The following is a 23,260-nucleotide window of genomic DNA, read 5'->3' as shown; positions in this document are numbered from 1 at the left end:
GCACTATATTCTTCCCATAACAACTTAAGACGAGTAAAATAAATAGAGGTAGTTGAATCACCTTGTGTAAGTGTCGCGATTGCACAGCGGAGGAAAAAAGCCCTAGATGCATCGACTTTATCAAACTGTTCCTTTAAACCTTTCCACATCTCCGCTGAACTCGAGGCGAAAACAATGCCAGCTGATCACTCTTGGCTCAACGTGTTCAAAATCCGTGAAAGCACAATGACGTACCACCTTTGCCATTGAGAATAAAGAATTAGATCGAACGACTCCTTGCAGCAATCGCCATAAATAAAATCGATCTTGTTCTTCGCCAAAAGGGTAATCCTCATCGATCAACTCCAAACATTATAGTTCTCAAGGCCGACGAGCTGATGTAAAACAAGTTACACCCCTGACGTATCTAACGGATACAAGAACATAGGGTGGTTGTAGTCGACAGATTTGATTTCAAAACAATCGTAAAAAATAAAGAGAATAAACTAACTGAACAACAACGAACAATTAGAATAGGCTTGACTGAAGAAGCCTAAAAAGTTGGCCCTCAAAAACTAAAACAATCTGGCTCTCGCTACCATGTTAAAATTAAAGAAAAGAATTGAATATTCCATCTATTTTCATTAAAATCATCTATCTTCACAATATACAGTTTACAAGAAATCTGTTACAAGCTAACTAATTCAGTTACAAGAAAACTATACAACAACGCTGACTAACTTCTAACACAATTTCATGTTGAGTACCCAATAAATGAATATATCATTCAATTTCATGTTAAATATAGGGTAGACAATTATAACGATAGCTCGTGATAATCAAGAAATTGAGTGAGAGCTAATGTTATATTTTAAAGGAGATAATAATCTTGTGACACATAGTCAAAGTCTGCTCAGAAAATTTGAGATCCGACGAAATTGTGGTTTAATTTTAGTTATATGATGATTATAGGTGGTGATGAATGAAGATGACAATGCAATGGGTTAAAATATATGTTAGTTTAGGAATTTTAATGAATTTGTTGCTTATCTTTTCATTTTTAATATTTATAAACATTTGTATTTTTATATAAGATAAATTATTTCATTAATCACCCATTTATTAAGTTGGTTCTATTTTGGTCATCAAACTAAAATTTTTGTCAATTTAGTTACTAATATTTTAAATTAATTTCATGTGCTCACTGTATTTTAAATTGTTAACAAAAATTGTAGACATAATAATTTTTAAATTTGATATAATATCATGTTCTTACACCGACACTTGTACATTTTGTTAACATAATTTTAATTCTAAATAACTCAATAAAATTAACCCTCCATATTTATAAATTATAATTCAAATTTAATTAAATATAAGTAATTAATATAATTTTTAAATCCTAAAAAATATTTTTATATTCTTCATCACATTATGGTTTTTTAATAAAAATAAGTATGTTTAACTTATTGAGTGACCTCATTAGTAAAATAGAATGTTATTCTCCCTATAAGTCTTGAGTTTAAGCAACGGTATCTGCATAGTGTGTGCATTATCAATAACTAAATTTTTTTAAAATAGATATTACCTTGTAATTACCCTAAACTATTTAAAAACTAAAATAAATATGTTAATTTTTTATAATAATTAATATTATTTTAAAATTTAAACTTCTACAATTATGTAATTACAATTTATATTATAAAAAAGAAACACAAAAAATTTAAGTATAATCATATTTTATCAGTGAAACATATATAATATTTTTACAAAATTTTAACTTTTCAAAAATTTATTGTTGCATATCTTTATTGAAATATTATCGTTTTTATTATATAATTTGATTATTTTTATAAATAAAATTAAATTGAATAAAAATAATTATGTTCTATAATGACTTTAGTATTTTATAATTTATCAAGGTTTTATCATAAAGGAAAATGATTTCAATACAAATGTATTAATTCATGTTAAATTTTTAAATAATTATTGACAATTGTCGTTTTGATGTCAAAATAAATTAATTCTTCTCAATTAATAAGTTAAGGAAATATGCAATAAAGAGAAGGGTCGATTCCACAGGGACTTAGAAAATTCTAAATTTCTGTATGAATTGTTTAAACCAGGCGTGAAACAATAAATAGGGGGAGTTTTGGTAAAAAGATATTAAATAGTAAAAGAGATTAAATAAAAGACAATTTAAATTAAGAATAAGAAATTAAGGAATGTAACATTGAAAATGAATGTGGTAAAAACAGCCTCAAGCCTTACTTTGATTCAATTTCCTTCAGATCATCGAATTAGATTTTCCCCTTCGGGATTCACGTCGGTTACTTTGTCTACAAGGGCAGTCCTCGTGACTCCATTTTGTATACTGAATACCCAAGGCAATCTTTGATTTCGGCTTCGGAAATTGATCTGATCGACATCAATTATCGTAGATCAATTACCATTTAAATTCGTGAAAACTGACTCAGATTGTTGCTTCAATAACTACCAATTCTGATCTCAGTTCCCTCTTGGCAAGACTATCTCGCCAAGTGTGTTCCCAGGAAGTTGAATGTGCTTTCAATAAGTCGATCATTCCTCCCACACATTTAATCGCAACAACCTCTTGACCAAAGTCAATCTTTGATTTTGAAAACTGTTTTGATTTGAAAATAAGTGCAGAGATTGAGAAAGATATTCCGAAGTTATTAAGGGTCTTTTTCAATTCTCCCGTTGGAATTGAGTCATCGATTCAGTTCTCAGCTTATGAGAAAATTAGCTAAGCATGACAAAAGTTATACTTAGCATATTTAAAAACAAAGCTTAAAAATAAAGGAAAAACTAAAAACTTGAAAGACAAAATAAAAGAGAGAATTTTTATAAAACTAGAAAGGAAAAGAAGATTGTAATCTGAGTTGTTTGTTTAGGCTTACCCCAACAGGGTATTTATAGCCTCTAAAAACCTAGAGATAAATAAAGAAATTAAAATAAAAATAATTCTAGAGATAAATTTTTTTCTAAATTCAAACTTTAAAACAAGTCTCATAATGCAACTTTGCCCGTCGTCCATCTTTCAGAAGGTGTGCTGACTAGATCTTCTAGAAACTTCCGCTGACTGGACCTTCTAGAAACTTCCGCTGACTGGACCTTCTAGAAACTTCCGCTGACCGTGTCATGCCCAGAGCATGCCCATGTCTCCAGCCATGACTAAATAATAAAAAAATGCAAAACGGGCCCGTTTTACTACTAATTCTGGAAAGTAAGACCATATACAAAACAAGCATAACACAACCAAATCAGTAGCAATACTACTACCGATTCTGAACACTCATCAATTATTTTTATTTCTTTTGTTTAAAGATTATATAAAAATATAAAAAACAAAAATATTATTATTGTCACAACCTATTTTGAAATAAAAATTAATTTAATGAAATTAGGGATCAAATTGCAAAATTTCAGAATTTGTAACCCGTTTTAGTATATGCAGGAAGTTCATGGACCTAATCATTAATTTCTCCATTTTCTGTCGGTAGTAAACAAATAAGTAATAGAGTTGGTGGTTACGGGTTTGAACCATTATCCCTCAAGTTAAGGTCGCCCATGCCCTAGCCATTTAGCCTAGGGTACTGTTAATGATATTTTTATTAAATATATAATATATAGGTTAAAGCATGGGTATTGCCCTAAAACCTCCCAAATCCCTAGTTACTCATCGCTCCCTTCCTCGAATACGTCATCGTCTGGCCACCGTTAAGCCCACCGCCGCCACCATTGTGCTCGTCATTGACCGGCGACCAAAACCCCTGTTGTCCCTCACCTGAATCGGTTGCCCCTCATCGTGAAAAAGTCGAATAAGCTTCGCCGAAAAGGCCCCTCGTCGCGCTTGTATTTTCCTCGATTCCGGTCAATCCAACAACTGTTCCATCGTACCGTCATCTTCATTAACTTTGTTTGTATCTTGCAAATAAAACCCGATTTGTTTTGTTCCTCGTCAACGTGCCACCGTCGATCACCATTAAGGTATCGAACGTGTTTCAGGTGAATTTAGCTTATTTTTATGGCTTGTTGATATGGGTTGATTTTAATGTGTAGTTGTTCAGGGAAGAATCAGTCGGTCAAAATGACACTCGTCGCTATCGCACGCACCGCGACGTCTGACTGTTCGTGTGGAAGTGAATTGTTAATATGATATAGTGTTTGAAGTTTTGTTGATAAATTTGATTTGTCATAAGAAGGATTAAGAAGTCTATAGTGTTAGAAATGAGTTTAGAACATGATGAAAGTTTGGTAAAATTCTTAAATTCAAGGTTTATGGTGAAATATTGAAGATGATGATGTGTTATAGTGATAAAAGATGGTTTAATTATATATAGTTGAGTTTAGTGCATGAAGGGAGTGTTATAAGTGGAGTTTAGGTAGAGTGGTGGCAATTTTCGGGTTAAAGAAATAGAATCAAGGAAAGGTATTGATACTGTGAGAGGGTATCGATATTACAAGTATAGAAGTATCGGTACTGTGCTAGTAGTATCGAATCCTGATATTTATTGGATTGTATATTCGTGTAGATATCGATCGAAAGTAAAGTCTAGATAAGTCAACAGAGTAAGATTTACCAAGGAAGAGAGATAAGAGCGACATTGACAAATGAGACCAAAGTAAGTACATGATATTAAGTATAAGTTATGTTAGGGAATTAAGACTTGCGATGTAACACCCCCAACTCGTATCCGACCTGGATCCGAGTCCGAGGTGTCACATTAGCTTTTCAAAACTCTGTTCTTTACAATTCCGTAAAATCTTAAATTCATCATTTAAAAAAATGGGTACTTTACATTAATAATTACAATCAAATTGTTTTACAAACCATTCAGAGCATATTTAACTCAATCAATTAGTACATGCCAACTATATTCAAAATAACCAAATACATTTAAATCATCTATTTTATGATCTGAAACTTTGTAAGGGGATGTTGACCTGTCTTGCTCCTTGCTACTTTTATTCTCGCTTCTCAACCCTACGTGTGAAACATTCACACGCTAAGTCTATGACTTAGTGAGGCATTAAACTTATAAGAGAAACTCTAACTTTTTAACCATGCATGAACATATCATATCATGTTATCACACAAAACAATATAACATTACGTATAATTAAATGTACAGATATACAAATCACTCATCATTTACTTCATTAATCTTATATCACTATCCATATTATTAATATTTATATATGTTAATCATATCCTCTTATCCTAACCTTTTTAACCAACATATATGACTCATAAACCAAACAATACAAATATCATCATATATCACAAAAGCACATTCTTCACATGTAATATATTTATTGTTATATCTTTATTTAGCCCATGAATATTTATGAGAACTCAAGGTATTCGAGTACATTGAGGTTGTACACTATGCTGTCACCACAGCTCGTATGGGGTCTCACTAGGGGCTATGAAATTTTGTCCCGAAGGACCTATGTACTATATTTATCCCGAAGGACCACGTAGAACCCTCGACTCTTGGCATGCCAACTATACCTATAGCTCTCGTATCATATACCATGGGCATTATTCTTGTTTTGCATATGTTCATGTACTCATGTCATTTCTATTGTGATCACATATACCTTTTCTTCTATCACATACCACATGTATGTGTAAACATATATCTCATATCATATCACATATATCACAAGTGCATGTATTCACGTATATCATTTCATATGGCTTTTATCATTTCTCATTTGTTCATGTAAACTTGCATGTCATATCATATAACATATATCACATATTATATATTACATTTTCACTTAATCATGTAAATCATGTAACATGTAATAATATACATCCATTTCTATGTACTAATGCACAAATCATAATTACATAACATTTTAGAAGTTACTTCTTACCATAGTAACTCTGTCACTAACTTATCACAAGCCGATGTTTGTTCTATAAGCACAAATTAAATTGCACTCACCTTGACATCACTAAGTTCCAATCATCTTTTATGATTCATTTTTTTCGATCGAATCTTAACCTGATACTCATCCCGGAACTTGTTCATGCTCGATATCTACATAATCATATATCGATACATATCAGTATCCAATTGAGGTATTCTAATCTATCATTTCTTAGACCAAAAGAAAGGTATAATTCTGTTTCCCCTTGAAGTGCATCGGTACATTCTATAGTGTATCGATGCATCCCTTAACATGTGCATCAATGCACTACCCATGCATCGGTACACAAATCACCTTCGATGTTTTAATCTTACGGGGGTGCATCGATGCACTCCTTATGCATCGATGCACTAATTGCATTCGATGTTCATGTATTTGAGAGTGCATCGATACACATTGAAGATGCATCGATGCACACAACCCAGAAATTACATTTTGAGCCCGAAAATTCTTACTTTGTCCTCAAATTCTACTTATTAACCCCTCCTTATGCCTTAAAACTTATCTATACATATGTAAACCTTCTTATAACACTATAACACTTCACTATCCCTCATAATTCACCATAATTCTTGAATCAAAGAATTTCATCAAATTTTCCATGTGTTCTTAATTCAATTCTATCACTTCTAACTTTTTAATTAACCCTTTGACAAGTCAAATCTAACTTCAAATTCTACTTATCAACTCTTTTCGAAAATTGCATTTAAAAACTTATAATCTTTAATCTCTCTTAACTCCTTCATCTTATGGTTTTAAGACATATTAAGCTTTCCTTTAGCTTAATTACCATCTCAAGAATTAAACCCAACTTCAAATTGAAAGGAAACAATCACTTGACATAATCTTACCTTACCAATGGAGCCACGGGAAGAAAGGAATAAGAAAGCCAAGCATATCAGAGTCTTCTTATTTTTATTCTCCTCTCCACGTGTCTACTTCTTTTATAAGGGAAAATAAAAATCTTTCTTTGTCAAATGACCATTATACCCCTTATTCCATCAGTTATTTACTGAACAAAAAAAATATTTCAAATATTTCAAAATCAGACTTCAAATTTTAAAAACTTCCATTTTAGTCACTTGCTCTAGTTTTGGGATGTTACATGCGATGAATCTAATTCCGATATTAGATTACATGAGTACCTGAATACAAGCATATAGTGATATGATGCTTATGTGTACAAGAGTATATACATATGTCTAGATGTTAAGTGCATCTCTATACGTGAGTTATGCGAATGCATATATGTATGATAAATCATGTGATTATGAGCTATGTGTGATAATAAGTTATATGATTATATGATTATAAGAGATAAGACATATGACAAGAGATATGTGAAAGTGATCTATGTAATTATATGTCTATATGAATACAAGAATATATGATATGATATATATATATATATATATATATATATATATGATAATGACATATGAGACTCAATGAGAATATTACATGATATACATGATAAAAAGCTATGAGTTTATATGCCTATGTGATATGAATGTGTAAAAAAATGTGATAAACATAAATGATAATGCCCATGATATGTGATATGAGAGCTAGAGGTATAATTGGCATGTCAAGAGTTGAGGGTTCTATATGGTCTTTCGGGATATATATGTAATTCTTTGGAACATGTATGTGGTTCTTTGGGACACATATTTGCTCATTTGGAATATATATATGATCCTTAAGGAGTGGTCATTTGGGACATCTATGTGGTTCTTCGGGATATATATGTGGTCTTTCGCGACAAATTCTATGCGCCCCTAGTGAGAATTTATACAAGTTGTGGTGACAACATTTATGCACAAACCTCAATGTACTCACATACCTTAAGTTCTCAAAAGTATTTATGGGCTAATAAAGAGATATAAAACAAATACATTGTATGTGGGGTATATGTTTTATGATGTGAAATATACTTCAAGATCTATTTGATGTTATTTATATTGTTAGGTATAAGAGTATATGATTATATGAATTAAGGATAAGAATGTTAATAATGAAAATGATGATATATGTGCATATAAGCTTTGTATTGTATGAACTGTACATGCATTGTTAAGTAGTTGCATTTTCTATTAGTTATTTACATGTCTTACTAAGTCTGTGACTTAGCGTGTGAGTGTTTCACACGGAGGATCCAAGAAGGTTGAAAGCGAAGATAGGTGGAGATAACATAACTTCATCGGAGATCAGATCAGAAGAAATTGAATAGTAGGTTTTTGTATTGTATTAAATAACGTTGTACTTAAATAATTAATTTGTATAAGCTCTGATAAGTTTTTGTAAACCTTTGATTTAATGTATGTAAATTATTCAATATGTTTAAATTAGGTTTGAAATTCTTCTCTATTTTATATAAGAAAATGATTTGAAAAGTCAATGTGACATCTAGGACTTGTACTCGGGTCGGATACGGGTTGGGGTGTTACAATTATAGAGCATAACTCAAGTATGCTGAGTATTCTTCATACTGATACATCACAAAATTATATAATACCATCGAATACCTGATCGTTTCCTCTAGTTCCACTCAGTGGTGATTCTGAAAGTGATCAGTTCAACCAGTGTAATCAACATTAAAAAGTGATTATTCGTGAAGTATATCAGTCCGGATTATTAACAAGTTTTACAGGGTGGAGATCAGTTAGTACGATTTGACTCAAAATCATGATATTTTGATATAAATTTATAATAATGCAAACTACTATTTTACCCTTATTGGATTAAGTTACTAAGAATCCATCAGAAATTAAAATGTCCGAAATATCCCTATTTGACTGAATATTGGAAACACTCATGTTATACCTAGATCTTCAATAATTATGATGTAAAGGTTCCTAAGTGCTTTTTTTAATCCACTCGAATATTAAATGATTTTTGAAACATCAATTTCTAAATGTTAATTAGATCTACTAATGAATGAATCCTTTTTATAAGGACCTTGATTCTGAATTTCGTCCAACCTATAGAAGTTATACGTTTTTCTTTCATGATAACGATCAATTGCCTTCAAAAAATAATTGAATATTCTGATGTGTTCCCTATATGCTACCCAACTGTTTTATATGGAAATTTTAAATGAACATCTGGTTGATTTACGATTGTTTTTACTGATTGATATAATGATTTATTGATTACTTGTTTTACTGGAAAAATGAAATATGCCTGAAGTAAGGATCATGAAACTACTGGTTACTACTTGAACTAATTTATTGGGACACTATCTGGGTAGGCTGGATTATGGAGGTTCGACTTTGATCAAGCTAGTAATTCCTTACAGACTTAAGGTGACCTTGGGTAGGCTCTCAGGCCCCAAGGCATTCCCTTAGGTTGACTCCTAAGTCAATTGGGCCTAGGGTAAGTCCTTATGGATGCAATTTTGGGGAACTACATATGGTGTACGAATGAAGGACATTTATGTGATTTAAATAACTACATAGTCATTTTTACTATATACTACTAGATCATGATTTTGATATTATAGAGTACTGCTCAATCTGATTTCTATTGGATATTGTATGGGTATGAGTCTGTAGTATGAAGGTTCAGCTATGATCAAGCTGGTAAATTCTTACGGACCTAAGGAGACCCTTGGGTAGGCCCATAGGCCGCACAATACTCCCTTAGGGTGGCTCATTTGCTTTGTGCTTAGGGTAAGCCCTTATGAATGCAATTCTGGGGGACTGCATATGGAATATTCAGGTTGAGGGTATTATAATGATTTCAAAACTTGTTTTACTGAAATAAACTACTATTGCTTTTAAACTATGATTACATTTATTCTGGTTTTGAGGGAACACACCAGACTCTGTATCTCAATCTCCTGAATCTTTTACTCTATTTGAATATTTTCTTCATATTTTAATTTCTCGACTGTTACCTAAAGAAATGATTAATGAAATATGGGTTCGTCGCTAGAACCTGATGATGACTTTATCGTTAAGAAAATTCATGCTTTATTTATACTTGATGGCCTATTACATTCATATGGTAGTTATGTATTACTGAGCTTCCCAAAGCTCACTCTTTATTCACCGTTTCAGGTTAAAAGAATCGATTCAGTGCAACTATCAACTTCAGTATTGGGAGTTCCTTCAACTTTGCTTGCAGAGTACGATATAATGTGTAATTAGGGGGCATGTAGGTCACATTTGATTTTTTTATATATTGAGTTTGGAACTTGTATAATTTTAATGTTGTTTGTAATATATAAATGGTTTTCTGGACTTGTATTTTATTTATAAATTGTTTTATGATTTTACACGTTTTAGCAAAAAATTTAATTTTTCCTAGATTTTTATTGTGGGTTGCTCCGGTAACCTTAATATGACACCTCGAATTGGATCGGGTTACCTTCCTCGGTATGTCGGTATTACAATTATATAAATATGTATTATTTTAAAATAACTTATCACTGATACTAAATTCAATCACGACTTTAGTAATTAAGATAAACATATAAAAAGAAAAAAGGAAAAAAATACTACTATACAAACATTTATTATAATTTATTTATTTTTTAAAATGTTCAATTGGATGGAATACGAGTAACTCACAATATTCAATTTAATCATAACTAAATAATTAATATAGATATTATTATTATTATTTGATTAATCTGAGGTAAATATAGGATAATATATTTTTAATAATAATTCTTAATTATTTGATATTATAAGCTTATATCGTTGTATTTATGGTGCTCAAATTCAAAATATCAAGAAATAACAACAATTATTTATTCTGTAGAACAAAAGAATTTTTTATAAAAAAATTCTTGGTAAATTTTAAATTAAATTAATGCCTATTACTCCGTACAACAAATACAGATACATCAAATTTTTTTTTGTATCATTCATTTACATATTTAATTGTAATTGTTCTAATTCGAAAAAAAATGGGAACTGCCTGAGGAAAAAAAATAAAAAAAGGAAAAAGAAAAATCGCTTCGAGAAACGCACAAAAACTCGCACACTACTTTCTCAGCCTTTTTGTCGACTATATTAACTTATCGAAAAAGGGTTTCATTCCAAATCCAAAATTGAAGTTTCTCTTTCAATTTCCAAGCTCCCAATTAGGGTTCTTCCTTTCTCAAAGGTCCGTTCATCTTATTCTGTCAATCTCTTTTCATCACATTTTTTTCCAATTTGTTTTATGTTTATTTATTTTTCTCCTTTTAATTCTCTTCATTTACTTCGTTGTTTCCTCTCAGATTTATTTTTCTTGATCCTTTTGAAATGATTGATGAATATCTGAAAGCAAAATAACATTTGATATTTAACATAAAATATAAGTTTTTCCGGTGTTGATTATAAACATAGAGTTTTACAAGCTTTGATTTCTTCTTTGCAGGTTTAAGTTGGTTGAATTTTAAGATACTTTGTGGTGGGAAGAAGTTGAGAGAAAGCTATGATACTAAACTTGAGCATCATCTAATAAGAATGCCGGGCATTCCTTTAGTGGCTCGTGAAACCTCCTCGTATGTTCTCTCTGATTAAGCACATTGGGTATTTTTTTAATGTTATGCTAGTATTTATGTTTGGTATTCCGAGGTTTGCCTAATTTTTAATCATGTTATGCTAAAATTTTCATTTACTTTATAGTCATGTAGAGAGAAGTTGTAGCCGAGCTTTCTAAAATAAGCTTTTCATTTTTTAAGTAATATTTTGTGTAACTGGAGTGGATATTGAGTAATGTTTTGTGTAACCGGAACGGATTACTTAAATTGTAAGAACTTTGGTAACGCTACGCAAGGCATTAGCCAATTACACAAATTATTAAAAATATTTGTAATGTTCTGTTTGACATAAATTACACAAAGCCTTGCCCATTTACAGAAACTATTTGAATTTTATAATGTTTTGTATAACATTAGAGGTTACGGAAAACTCATATTAAGTAGCTCTTTTTAGTATTTTTCCTAACATAGACCTTCCTCTCGGAAGGTATTTGGTAATGTAAAATTACTTAGTGCATTATCGAAGGGTTATATTTTCTTGTTTGGTTCATATAGTTGGAATGTAAGCTTTTATTGCTAGGTTGATGAAATGTACATTCCCTAAAAGTAACTTTTACTAAATTTTTATTGCTTTAAAATTTACTTTTTTGATGGTTAAATAATTAGAATTTGTTGTGATAGTTAAATATCATTTTTTTATTATAAAGTATTTTAGATAATTTTTAAATTTGGTTAATATACTAGTTAATTTAAATATAATAACTGGTAATTTATCAATTTTTTTATTTATGTATTAAGTTAAAATATTATATTGTAATAATTTTTAAAAATATATGCTCAATATATTTACTTAATATATAAAAAAGGTTGTAAAATGAATGGATAAAATTGACCAAAATTATAGAAGTGAAGGTTAAAGATGTCAACAATGAAGATTGCACTGGGAATCTTACATTTCCTAAGGAAGAGTGATGGGTATTAGAGGGGGAAATAGCAGTGAATCAATAGAACTGGAGCTGAACAAACAAGTAATGAAAGAAGGAACTTTGGAGAACTTGGGGTTATAGAAAACCTTTAGTTTTAATATTAAATCAAAGAAAATAATGAGAATGATATGGCTGTAAATAATTTACAGCTTATTTATACCGGAGTTACAAATAAGGTTTTAATCCCAGCCCTAGATTTAAACGATGAAGATAAATAATAATCCTAGCCCTAGACTTAACCCTAAAGATATCGTATAATCCTAGCTGTCTATCTATATGTCTTCTAGTTAATTAATAAGACTGAAATAATAAAATAACATAAAAGTAAAAGCTCCTACCTCAAAGAGGTCGTATTGAAATTATCCCCATATTTTGGTATCTTTGTACTATTGGGAATGTAAGATCAATGACTCAAGGTTATCTCTGTGAACTGAACGTGAGAAAGTTATGCCGCAATGTAAGATTACCCGGGAGTCTTACATGACTTGAACCAAATGCTCCCTCAAGGTTATTTTGAGAGTACCTTATTCTTAGTCATATGTTTGATTATTGTTGATTTATTATAGAGTTTTAGTTTTTCTGCTGTGTTGTAATATGACTATTTGCGTAAGTTCAGGAGTAAGAGTTCTCTATTGTTGTTATCATTTTTTCCAGTTATTCAAGAAGCACAGATCAGATGTGCCGAGAAGATTCCTGCCTGCATTTATCTGCAGAAGAGGAAATTGCTGCCGAAGAGAGTCTATCTATATATTGCAAGCCTGTAGAACTCTATAACATTCTTCAAAGACGGGCTGTTAGAAATGTAATATTTCTGTTTCTTGTTGTATCAGCCATTTTATATATTTAAATATTTCTGCTTTGAAACCATCTTCATTTTCTTTTCATTGGCTGAGATTTTCCTTTTAACACACATCTATGTTTTGATTTCATTCTACCTATAAGTTGTAGCTATCTTTCAATGATTTTTTTTTTTTTACTTTCAGCCATCATTTCTTCAAAGATGTTTGAGATACAAAATTCAGGCAAAACACAACATGAGGTAATGTTTTCAATCCAGTAAATAAATGGACTATATATTCCTAAAGTTTATGGTTGTAACTTGTAAATGCTTTTTGTAGCATTACCCTTTTATTTCCCATTTTAGTGAACTGATGGGAGGGCATAAAGGGGGAATTCAGACCTTCGTTAGTACATTTTGGTAGAAGAATATTAGGATTTTAGAGATGAATGTTGATGGCTGTTAGGGTAGGCAAATATGTTATATGTATTCTTATGTTTGACAATGCATATGCTTGTGGGATTAGCATCGGTAAGGGAGCAATGAAAAGTTTCTTTACAATAGGATTACAGTTTTTTTGTATGATTCTGGATGGGTTTATCAAGTAAAATGTCGATAATGATTGTTAGTCTTTTTGTTGATGCTGTGCTGTCTTGTTTGCTTTGATCAAAATTTGCTATGTACAGGTAAATTTGAGTTATTAACTGCATTTTATTTGATTGCTACGTAGAATACAAATGTCAGTGTCCGTATCAAGGATTGTGAATGAAGCCGTACTGACTCAAAGCCTTTTTCCGTTATACATTTTGTTGGCAAGAGTAGTTTCGGATGTTGCGGTTGCAGAGGTAGGGTGTTTCATGAGTTTGCATTCGATGCTAAATACATTATTGTTGTTGTTATACTTCATATATGATATATTTACTTTTTGAGTCCACAATGAAGTATTCTGCAGTTTATCGTTTTCGTCGGGCATGTATCTTGACTAGCTTCACCGGCATTGAGGGCAGTAACCAAGCTCAAGCAAATTTTATTCTCCCGGAGATTAATAAGCTAGCAGTGGAGGCAAAATCTGGTTCACTTGCAATTTTGCTAGTCAGCTTTGGTATGTTTTTAATTGATCCTTTACATGTGGATGCATTGATTAGATCCTTTATAATGGCTTAATTTTAGCATGAATTGTTGAAAACTTCTTAAATGTTTACTTTTCTTTCGGCTTCTTAATTTCACATTCAATTTATTTTGACAGCCAATGGAGGATGCTGCTTATGGGGTAGGATACCATTAGAATCATTATATTTTTCATGGGAAAAATCCCCAAACTTCAGTTTGGGACAAAGAGCTGAGCTGAGATTACCTGTTGACATGCATTCTTGCTTACTGAAGGTGTGGCATCAAAGCCTAGTGGTTATAATTTTCTTTTCCTTAAAGGTCTTGAGTACTGTCCTACTAATTGCTTAGATACTATTTCAGTTAGTATCATTACAAAATTAGGTTGTCTAACATTTGGTGAAGTTTTTATTTTTGGATACTTACTGCTGAGTCATTAATGTATCACTTCACTTCTATGGTAGTGCTTAAATTATGCTCCTGGACCAATTTTTCATGTTCTTCTCAGACATAAGATACAATTTCAGTTAGTATCATTACAAAATTAAGTTGTCTAACATTTGGTGAAGCTTTTACTTTTGGGTACTTATTACTGAGTCATTAATGTATCACTTCTAGGGAAGTGCTCAAATTATGCTCCTGGACCCATTTTTTTTGTTCTTCGCAGACATAAAATAATATTATTAAGGAATGATTCTGGTATTGAGCTTGGTCTCAGTTCCTTTCCCTGGTGTTTTCATTGGGCATATGCCTAAAATATTATTCAACCATGTCTCAGACTGTACTTGAGAATTCATCCTAATCATTGCTTGAGCTGAAGGGATAGTTTGAACTCCTCCCATGCACATCTATGAGGGCTTCAAAGAAAACTTTAACATCGGTTGAGAAGTGGTAGAAGCAGAGAAATATTTGTTCAACAGTGTCGAAGGAGTATAATGGTCTGGAGAATGCAAGTAGCATAGGGCTCTGTCTTCTTGGGGTGTTGGTTGTGTTGCTAAAGAATTAGTGTCCAATCAGGTTTCCACAAGCTTATCTGGTTGTGTATGATTAATAAAGAACTGAACTTGCCAGGCGCTTTTGCTGCTTTTATTGTTAGTGAAATAACTTCCTTTAAATGATTTTAATCAGTATAGTAAATTGCAATAAATTTATACAGTGATGATTGAAACTTATATAAATTTTCAAATATCTGACTTTTGGGTAATTTTATTTTATTGCTGCAGTTGACTTGTTTGAATGAGGACAAATGCATCTTAATCCAAAATTTGAGCAATTCTTTGCTAACGGTAGTTCTTCTGTGTTTGTTTTTTTTAATAATACATTTCTGATATTTCTTTTAGAAATATTTAACTTATGGTTTTTAATATGGTCATTTGTGCTGCAAAAGAACCAATCACTGCAGCTGCAGGTTATCATTTCTGCCGAGGAGGTTGGGGCAAAGGAAAAATCTCCCTATAATTCATACACATGCAGTGGCATTTCTTCTTCATCGCTGTCTCATATTATTCAGTAATCCTTCTTTTAACATTTATAATAATTATTATTTGTAGTTTTGCTATTCTAACCAAACCTATTCTCTTTCTATTTCCTGAAAATTTAATGTTACCTAGTTTTTCCTGATGTCAGTATATGCGTATTAAATAACGTTTTCATTCTCTAACTAGCTCATCACGTTCCACCATTCAGCTCTCTCAAGTCTTGATTGAACTTTAAAATAATATTCAGATTCATTTATTCTCATAAACCTTTGGTGCTCCTAAAAAGGTTATTTTACAAGAATGTGGTGAAGGGCAAAATGATATGGTCTGAACCTAAGTCTCAATAATTTTGTTTGTGATGAAATCATGCCAATTTTTTTTGCCAAGACTGCCTTGATTTATCATTGAAGTTTCCACTAGCGATAAATCATAGTATCATACAGCAGAATCAGCTACTTTGTTTCATCAGTAAGAAGTTTGGTGACAGTTTTTTTCATGATCGTTTTGGATACTTAATGTTTAATTTGATTTACTACCCATCTATACATATTCATATTTAAACGCTTTTAGACTTCAATTTTGTGTTTCAAACCAAGCTCACCCGCAACCAAAAAAAAAATTTACAGTTGAAAGAGAAAAGGATTGTGCATTTGTATTATGTTCTTTCCTTCTTGAATTGTGGTCTTTATGTCTCTTTCTAAGAATTTAACTTTGCTGCTTTTCGTTCTAGGCTGAGAGCAGGAAATGTCATCTTTAATTATAGATATTTCAACAATAAGTTACAGAGGACAGAAGGTATTATTTCTTAGTTCTTACATCTTTTCTATTGGGAATGCGGGGGGTTTGAATCATATACTTGTTACACCTTTTCCTGTAAGTATTTGAAGTGTGGGAGGGGATATGACTAGGAAATCAAACATTGAAATTAAAGATATTATTTTTGGATGCTAAAGCTGTTGACATTGTTTAGAATTATACTTGAATTTTTTTTTGATGTTGGATCCTTTTCTTTATCTGCTTGTACCCCTAAGCTGAGGAGAATTTTTCTTTAAACTTTTTGGTTTATCTTCTGGGCCTTGTATGGTAGTCACTTCTGTTAACTAGTTATTCATTAGCCTTTGGTTTTTGGTTTTGGAATTTTATATCATTTATGCACTGTACTCATCTTATTGATTTAAGGTCATAAATTCTAATTATTTGCAGTAACTGAAGATTTTTCTTGCCCTTTCTGCTTGGTTAAATGTGCAAGCTTTAAGGTTGTTCCTTTTGCTTCTATTTTTTTCTTTCTTTTGTATTATTTTTGGTTCAAATGAACTTGAATCCGTATAACTTAGACATTTATGGTTGATGCTTAAATTTTGTATAGGGTCTGAGGCATCACTTGCCAGCATCCCATGATCTATTCAATTTTGAGTTTTGGGTTGGTAAAATTCAGGAATCTGCAGTAGCATTTTAATAATTGATGCTTTCATACCAATATTTCTAATGCATAGGTACTTTGTAGGTAACTGAAGAGTATCAAGCTGTTAATGTTTCAGTCAAAACTGATAGTTGGAGATCTGAGGTAAGGACATTTTATTTTCAGGGCTTGAAGAACTCTATTTGTTGACTATTTCCTGATCCCCCCCTCCCCCCCTTACTGAGTTAAAATAAGGTGCTAAATAAACTGATTTGGACCATTGTTAGTGGGTAGGGCTGGTCTTTTTTACTATTGATTCTTACAAAATCTATACCAAAAAGTATACTAAAATAATTCAAAGTTCTAATTTTATTTTATGAAGTATCAAGGTGAAATTTGCCACTATAGTATGGCTCATCATTGAATTTGCCGCTATTCCTCAATTTAGTTATATAGTCAAAGGTGCTAGCTTCATCAATAGATAGGAGAATTGGAGCAAATCCCATATAACTAGTTTCCATAAAAAGTATGTAATTTACATGTATATGTTCTGTTCAGATTGTTGCAGATGGTGTTGATCCTAAACAACATACCTTTTTCTTTTGGTAAGTTGTTTAATTTTCCATTTAATGTTCTTGTGAATCTCTTTTCTCATCTTATTTCCGTGGACTTAATATGGTAACAAATGTGTATGCCAAGCTCAAAGCAAATGAGGCGTAGACGGCAGAAGAACCTAGTTCAGAATGCAAGGCATGTACGTCCTGTTTTCATGGAGTCAAAGCTGCATGCAGGAGGCGGTGAGCTTCTTGACAAGGTTCATGGTATGACATTTTTGTTTATGATTACATGGTTTAGTTTTAACTTTCTATTAAAAAATCATTTTGTTTAACCAAGTTTAATATTTTCTTAAAGAAAAAGGGTTGTCTAGCCACTCCTGGAGGAGGAAAGTGAAACTAAGGTTACCTGGTTAAAGCTGAAACAAAATAACCGCAGCTTTGGTTTAAAATAAGTTCCTTCCTGATTATCCTTAAATAGGTTGAGTGGGACTTTTAAGTTGAGATATTGGTTTCTGGTATTTCCAATTATATTTTTTCAAATATTCTAAGGTAAAAAAATTTAACCAGCATGTTGTGGTGCCAAAAATATGATGCATCCATACCGATGGATCATATGACCAAAGAAAATTACAAGGGTTTTGTTGTCAATTGACCTTTTATGACCTTTGTGCATAAGTCAAATCTGAAACAATCTGGATTGAACTTGTTAAAAGAAGAGAACAATGGAATAATTTTCTTATCATTCACCAAGAAAATATAACTATATATATGTTAGACCTACAGTTCATAAGGTTTACACTCGTAGAAGCAAGGTTGACAATCTTATTTAGTACACTGTGTTGTTCATTAGTTTTTATGTATTAATGGTTTCTGGTAGTTACCATCAGTTGTGTTTGTTTAGGTTGTTTATTATGATCCCTAACAGTTGCTAACAGTTATTTTTGGTGGGTTACTTGTACTAGAAAGAAGGGAAAACAGGGATGTTTTTGGGCTGGTCAGTTGGTTAGTTTTGAGAGGAAAAAGGTCCCTCGAATTACCTTGTAGGCTGGTATTTTCGAATGTTATATGTAATCTGCCTTTGGCAGTATGTTTATTGAATTATTCTCCGGTTTGCTAACAATATACAAGTGTAAATAGCACAAGAAAAGGAAATAAATTAAACTAAAAAAATACCCAAACTTTTAGCCCAAGACAAACTACAGCTGTACAACTTATTTTAGGTAATTTACATCCTGTTACCCTCCCATCAAGCTGAAGCATAATCAACTTGATTTTCATTTAGCATCTTTGTGAACAAATTGGCAATTTGCCATCTTGTTTCACATAACCAATAGATATAATATTGTCGAGAATCTTTTCACAAAAGAAGTGACAATCAACCTTGATATGTTTGGTTTTTATGTGATAGACTGTATTCGAGGCAATATGAAGAGTTGCTTGGTTGTTGCACAAAGTTTTGCTGGTGATTGATGCTCCAACCCAACTTCAGTTAGAAGATGATGCATCCATATAATTTCACATGTGGATTGTACCGTAGTCCTATATTCTGATTCTACACTGGATCGAGATACACCATTTTGCTTCATATTTCTCCATGATATTAGGTTCCTACCCAAAAATTAAAAATTTTCAAGTCCCGCAACGAGCACTGTAGCTGGAGATTCACAAAAGAGATGAGAACGAACAAAATTTTAGGGAAATAAATCAAAGAAACCTGGCTTTAATACAATGTTAAAAGCAGAGAATAATGGAATATTTTTCTTATTATGCACCAATAAAATATAGTTATATATACAAGTGTAATAACGCAAGAAAGGGAATGAATTAAACTAAAAAAATACCCGAACTTTTAGCACTAGACAAACCACAGCTGTACTACTTATTTTAGGTAATTTACATCCTGTAACAGAAGTGATGAACCTTGAGGATCTTGTTTGTCACTTTAGCTCATTCAAACATTGATGAAGGGGCTCTTGTCTCAGGTGGAACAATTTTACAAAATTCTAGAATTGGTGCTGTGGAGTATGCACAACATCTTCCATCCAGTTTCAATGTTGCTGGGGTTTCAGGCGCTGTTGGACAATCATATTCTGATTCTGAACGTATTCAATCAGTGTCTGGAAACAATCTCACACCCCCTGCCTTGTTGCAATTTGCGAAGACGAGAAAAATATCGATGGAACGTTCTGATCCAAGAAAGTAGGTTTCATTTTTTTCTCTATTTATTCGGTGCTCTTAATTCATTCCAAATCAGTGCATCGATTAAATGCCTTTTTTAAATTAGAGAATTACCAATTGTGCTTGGTCCATGAATTTAAAGACTTTGCCTAGTCATTATTGTGAACCTTTCTACATTTGACTTTCTTGGTGTAAATGGTAATAGTCTGTCAGATTATTGTTGCTAGAGAATGTTGGTGTGATAACTATATGGTGTGGAAGGTATTCTATTTACTCCCCTATCTGTCAAGCAGCACCATGATTCCTTAGATAGGCATTAATGGTCTAAATCCTATATCTATCATTTCTATCCCAGTTTGGTAATTTAACTGACAAGAACATTTATGACTAACCAGTTAAAGATGGAAGTGTGTTTTAGTGTGCTCATTTGAACTTATCTCTTGTTTGGATAATTTTTCCTTCTCCGCTCACCGTCTCATTTCCCCTAATGACTAAGGTGTTGTTGAATCATGAATATGGTTTGATTTACTCTTTTCTGTCTTTTCAGCCGTACACTTCTTCAGAAGCAACAGTTTTTTCACTCACATAGAGCACAGGTGAGTGAGAACTTTGTAATATGTGCTTGTTATTGGTTCTGAAAAATTGCTGTGGTATCAATAAACTTTACCGTGTGAGAGGAAGAGTGGGGACAAAGAGGAAAAGAAAAATATTGCCTTATGTTGCTTACACTTATCTCACACGCACATTCACACTGTTAAAAGTTTGGATCTAATTTCTGGTTGTGGCCTAGCTAGTTGTCTGTAGGGGGCATACGAAATGGAGTGAGGACTGGTTTTGGTTTTCCCATTTTGTGTGATATACTTGATTCATCTTTGCATTAGCTTTTATCAAGAGATATTAAGCTTAGTAATAGTCAACTAAGAAAGTTGTGCTTCACTTAATAGTTTATACATCAAATCTCTTAAACTATATGTCTCTCTTGCAGCCAATGGCGATGGATCAAGTAATGTCTGATAGAGATAGTGAGGATGAGGTTGATGATGATGTTGCAGATTTGGAAGATCGAAGGGTATGTTTTTGTTTATATTTTTAGTTGTTTATTCTTTCATAATCATTCTATTTGGATGCTTGTTTGGAAGTACTTTTTGTATCAGATTTTGGTTAGTGGCTAGCTAAGAATTGGAGGGTGATGTAGGTATCAACTAGCACCATATTAGAAAGTTTTTACACTAATTTATAGGAAAATTGGAACCAAAGTAACCATTCTGAAGTTAGTATATTCTTTCCAAGGAATGTATGAAGGGTAGTTTATGAAAAAATGTGTAGATTTTATTCTTATGAATGCTTTTGGGGACGTAAATTGTATTGATGTGACCAATTTACCTGCAATGAGGACAAGCTAGGAACTGAAATCATTGAACTGATAATAATAAGGTATCAATCAGTAATCAATAATGTTACCAACCATTACAAAATTAAAATTTCGACTCTCTGGATCTCAGCAACACATGGTTTTAGTTGTTAGGGCTTCTGAATGAATTGCGTCTTTTTTTTTTTGACTTGGTGAAGCTTTTTTCATTTACAAAGATTGCATTAAGATGCTCGAGCATGTTGCAGATGCTGGATGATTTCGTGGATGTAACCAAAGACGAGAAGCAAATAATGCATTTGTGGAACTCGTTTGTGAGGAAGCAAAGGTAAGCATGTCATTCTCTATGCTTTTTTGTTTTGGTTTGGTTACTCTATTCCTTTTACCTTTCCGACTTGAAACTGGTTGACAGAATCATATGATCCATCGTTTTCTCTGCTTTTTTTTTTTCTCTCTTTTCTCTATTCATTTAACCTTTCCAACTTGAATCGGGTTGATGGATTCATATAATCCATCACATTATACATTCTCTGGAAAAAAAAGGGGCTTAATGGAAGGTCATAGGATTTTCCATTCTAATATAAGCCATGTTTCATACATTCTTGCTTCCACATTCCTCATAGTGGTTTATATTTAACAATTGCATTTGAACTGAATCTGCAAGTGCCATGGTTGTCTTCCCTCCTCTCTTTAACTATTATATTATTTTTTCAACACATTTGAACCTATCTGTATGACTCCGAAGAATTTATTTTCCTTATCATTCGTTCCTCTTTTGTTGATTTGAAACAGTGTCGTGGACCTTCCGGTTGTTGATTTGCTTGTATTGTATTTTATATTTGTGACGGCAGGGTGTTGGCAGATGGTCATATTCCATGGGCATGTGAAGCATTTTCAAAATTACATGGGCGTGACCTTGTCAAAGCACCAGCTCTCATCTGGTAGGTTGTTTATTTATTTATTTATTATTAATGTTATTAATGTGTACATTCGCCTGTGTACTCATTTTTCTCTACATCAGTGGTAGGTTCATTCTCTTCTTAGTTTTGTATGCATTTGCTTGCTCGATTATAATATTATACAAATATTTCGAGTGATACACAAATATTTCGAGTGATACTGGGTGGTTGATGTATAGTGAGATATCAGTTTTGGTGCTGTTTTTGATGTGCATTGGATGGATGATAAGTAAGCATTTGTTGCATCGGCAGGTGTTGGAGATTATTGATGATCAAGTTGTGGAATCACGGCGTGCTAGATGCTCGAACGATGAATAATTGTAATATCGTTCTGGAACAATACCAAAAGCAGGATTCAGATCCTGCAAAAGGCTAAAGAGATGGTAAGCATTGCTTCCTATTTGGCAGTTGGTAAACAAATCATGATGCTCCAGTCTCACTAAGCACTTTGCTTACCATTAAGCCCAACTGTTTTGTGTAGCTTTGTACAACAGACTGGTATGGTTTTATGCGTATTTTTAACTCATGACAAAAATAAAATTTTCTGCTGCCTTTCGCATAGATTTAACAAATCCTTTGGGTGTGGGTGGTATATATTAAAATCAATGCTCATCTTAGTGTTTAAATAAACAATTTGAGCACTACTTCTTGGGTATTTGGTTTAGGGTTTGATATAATATAATCTGAAGGTGGCTTATTTGCCTTGGCCGGAAAAGATTGAAAGAAAAAAACAATTCAGCAGTACTTATTGGGCATTTAGTTTTAGTTGGTTGACTAGTTAGAAAAATGGAATTATTCAATTTAAATCGAATTAAATTTATATTTGTTTAAATTATAGCTTGGTTTCAATCTTTTATATTATGAAATAGATATTTTTTTATTTAAATTAATAAAAGCAATTTAATTTACTATATAAAAAATAATTTTAAAAATTAAGAAACTGTGATTCAAATTGATAAAAATTGATTTAATTGTTTTTTTATTTGAATTTGTAAAAATAAAATGTTATGCTTAATAGTATTCGAGG

General features: G+C 32.0%; 1 protein-coding gene across 3 annotated transcripts; it reads left to right on the top strand.

The window, feature by feature from the left end:
• The first annotated feature begins 10,900 nt into the window (after window positions 1-10,900).
• Window positions 10,901-22,792, top strand: LOC120115773 (polycomb group protein EMBRYONIC FLOWER 2-like). Of its 3 annotated transcripts, none has more exons than XM_039136387.1 (21): window positions 10,906-11,062; window positions 11,319-11,443; window positions 13,063-13,210; window positions 13,392-13,447; window positions 13,917-14,031; window positions 14,129-14,288; window positions 14,433-14,569; window positions 15,517-15,579; window positions 15,696-15,802; window positions 16,502-16,566; window positions 16,975-17,027; window positions 17,138-17,191; window positions 17,276-17,335; window positions 17,729-17,775; window positions 17,870-17,991; window positions 19,710-19,926; window positions 20,453-20,501; window positions 20,891-20,974; window positions 21,523-21,602; window positions 22,126-22,215; window positions 22,486-22,792. In XM_039136387.1, the coding sequence occupies exons 2-21, from the start codon at window positions 11,406-11,408 to the stop codon at window positions 22,607-22,609; spliced, it is 1,869 nt and encodes a 622-aa protein (XP_038992318.1). In that variant the 5' UTR covers window positions 10,906-11,062; window positions 11,319-11,405; the 3' UTR covers window positions 22,610-22,792. The 3 variants fall into 3 exon arrangements, 2 of the variants coding, with proteins under 2 accessions (XP_038992318.1, XP_038992317.1); XM_039136386.1 differs by having other exon boundaries at window positions 15,681-15,802; XR_005515506.1 differs by lacking the exons at window positions 22,126-22,215; window positions 22,486-22,792 and having other exon boundaries at window positions 10,901-11,062; window positions 15,681-15,802; window positions 20,469-20,501.
• The last annotated feature ends 468 nt before the right edge of the window (window positions 22,793-23,260 follow it).

Source organism: Hibiscus syriacus, unplaced genomic scaffold, assembly GCF_006381635.1.
Source record: "Hibiscus syriacus cultivar Baekdansim isolate YM2019G1 unplaced genomic scaffold, ASM638163v2 tig00110271_pilon, whole genome shotgun sequence".
Taxonomy (NCBI): Eukaryota; Viridiplantae; Streptophyta; class Magnoliopsida; order Malvales; family Malvaceae; genus Hibiscus; species Hibiscus syriacus.
Note: the sequence above shows the minus strand (reverse complement) of the source record. Positions and strands in the feature narration are given on the sequence as shown.

Excerpts from the sequence above, each read along its gene's own strand:
- LOC120115773 (XM_039136386.1), top strand. The coding sequence starts at position 11,406 with ATGCCGGGCATTCCTTTAGTGGCTCGTGAAACCTCCTC. Across the intron at positions 11,444-13,062 it reads GTGGCTCGTGAAACCTCCTC|TTATTCAAGAAGCACAGATC; the intron begins GTATGTTCTCTC and ends CATTTTTTCCAG. Across the intron at positions 15,580-15,680 it reads TGAGCAATTCTTTGCTAACG|AACCAATCACTGCAGCTGCA; the intron begins GTAGTTCTTCTG and ends GTGCTGCAAAAG.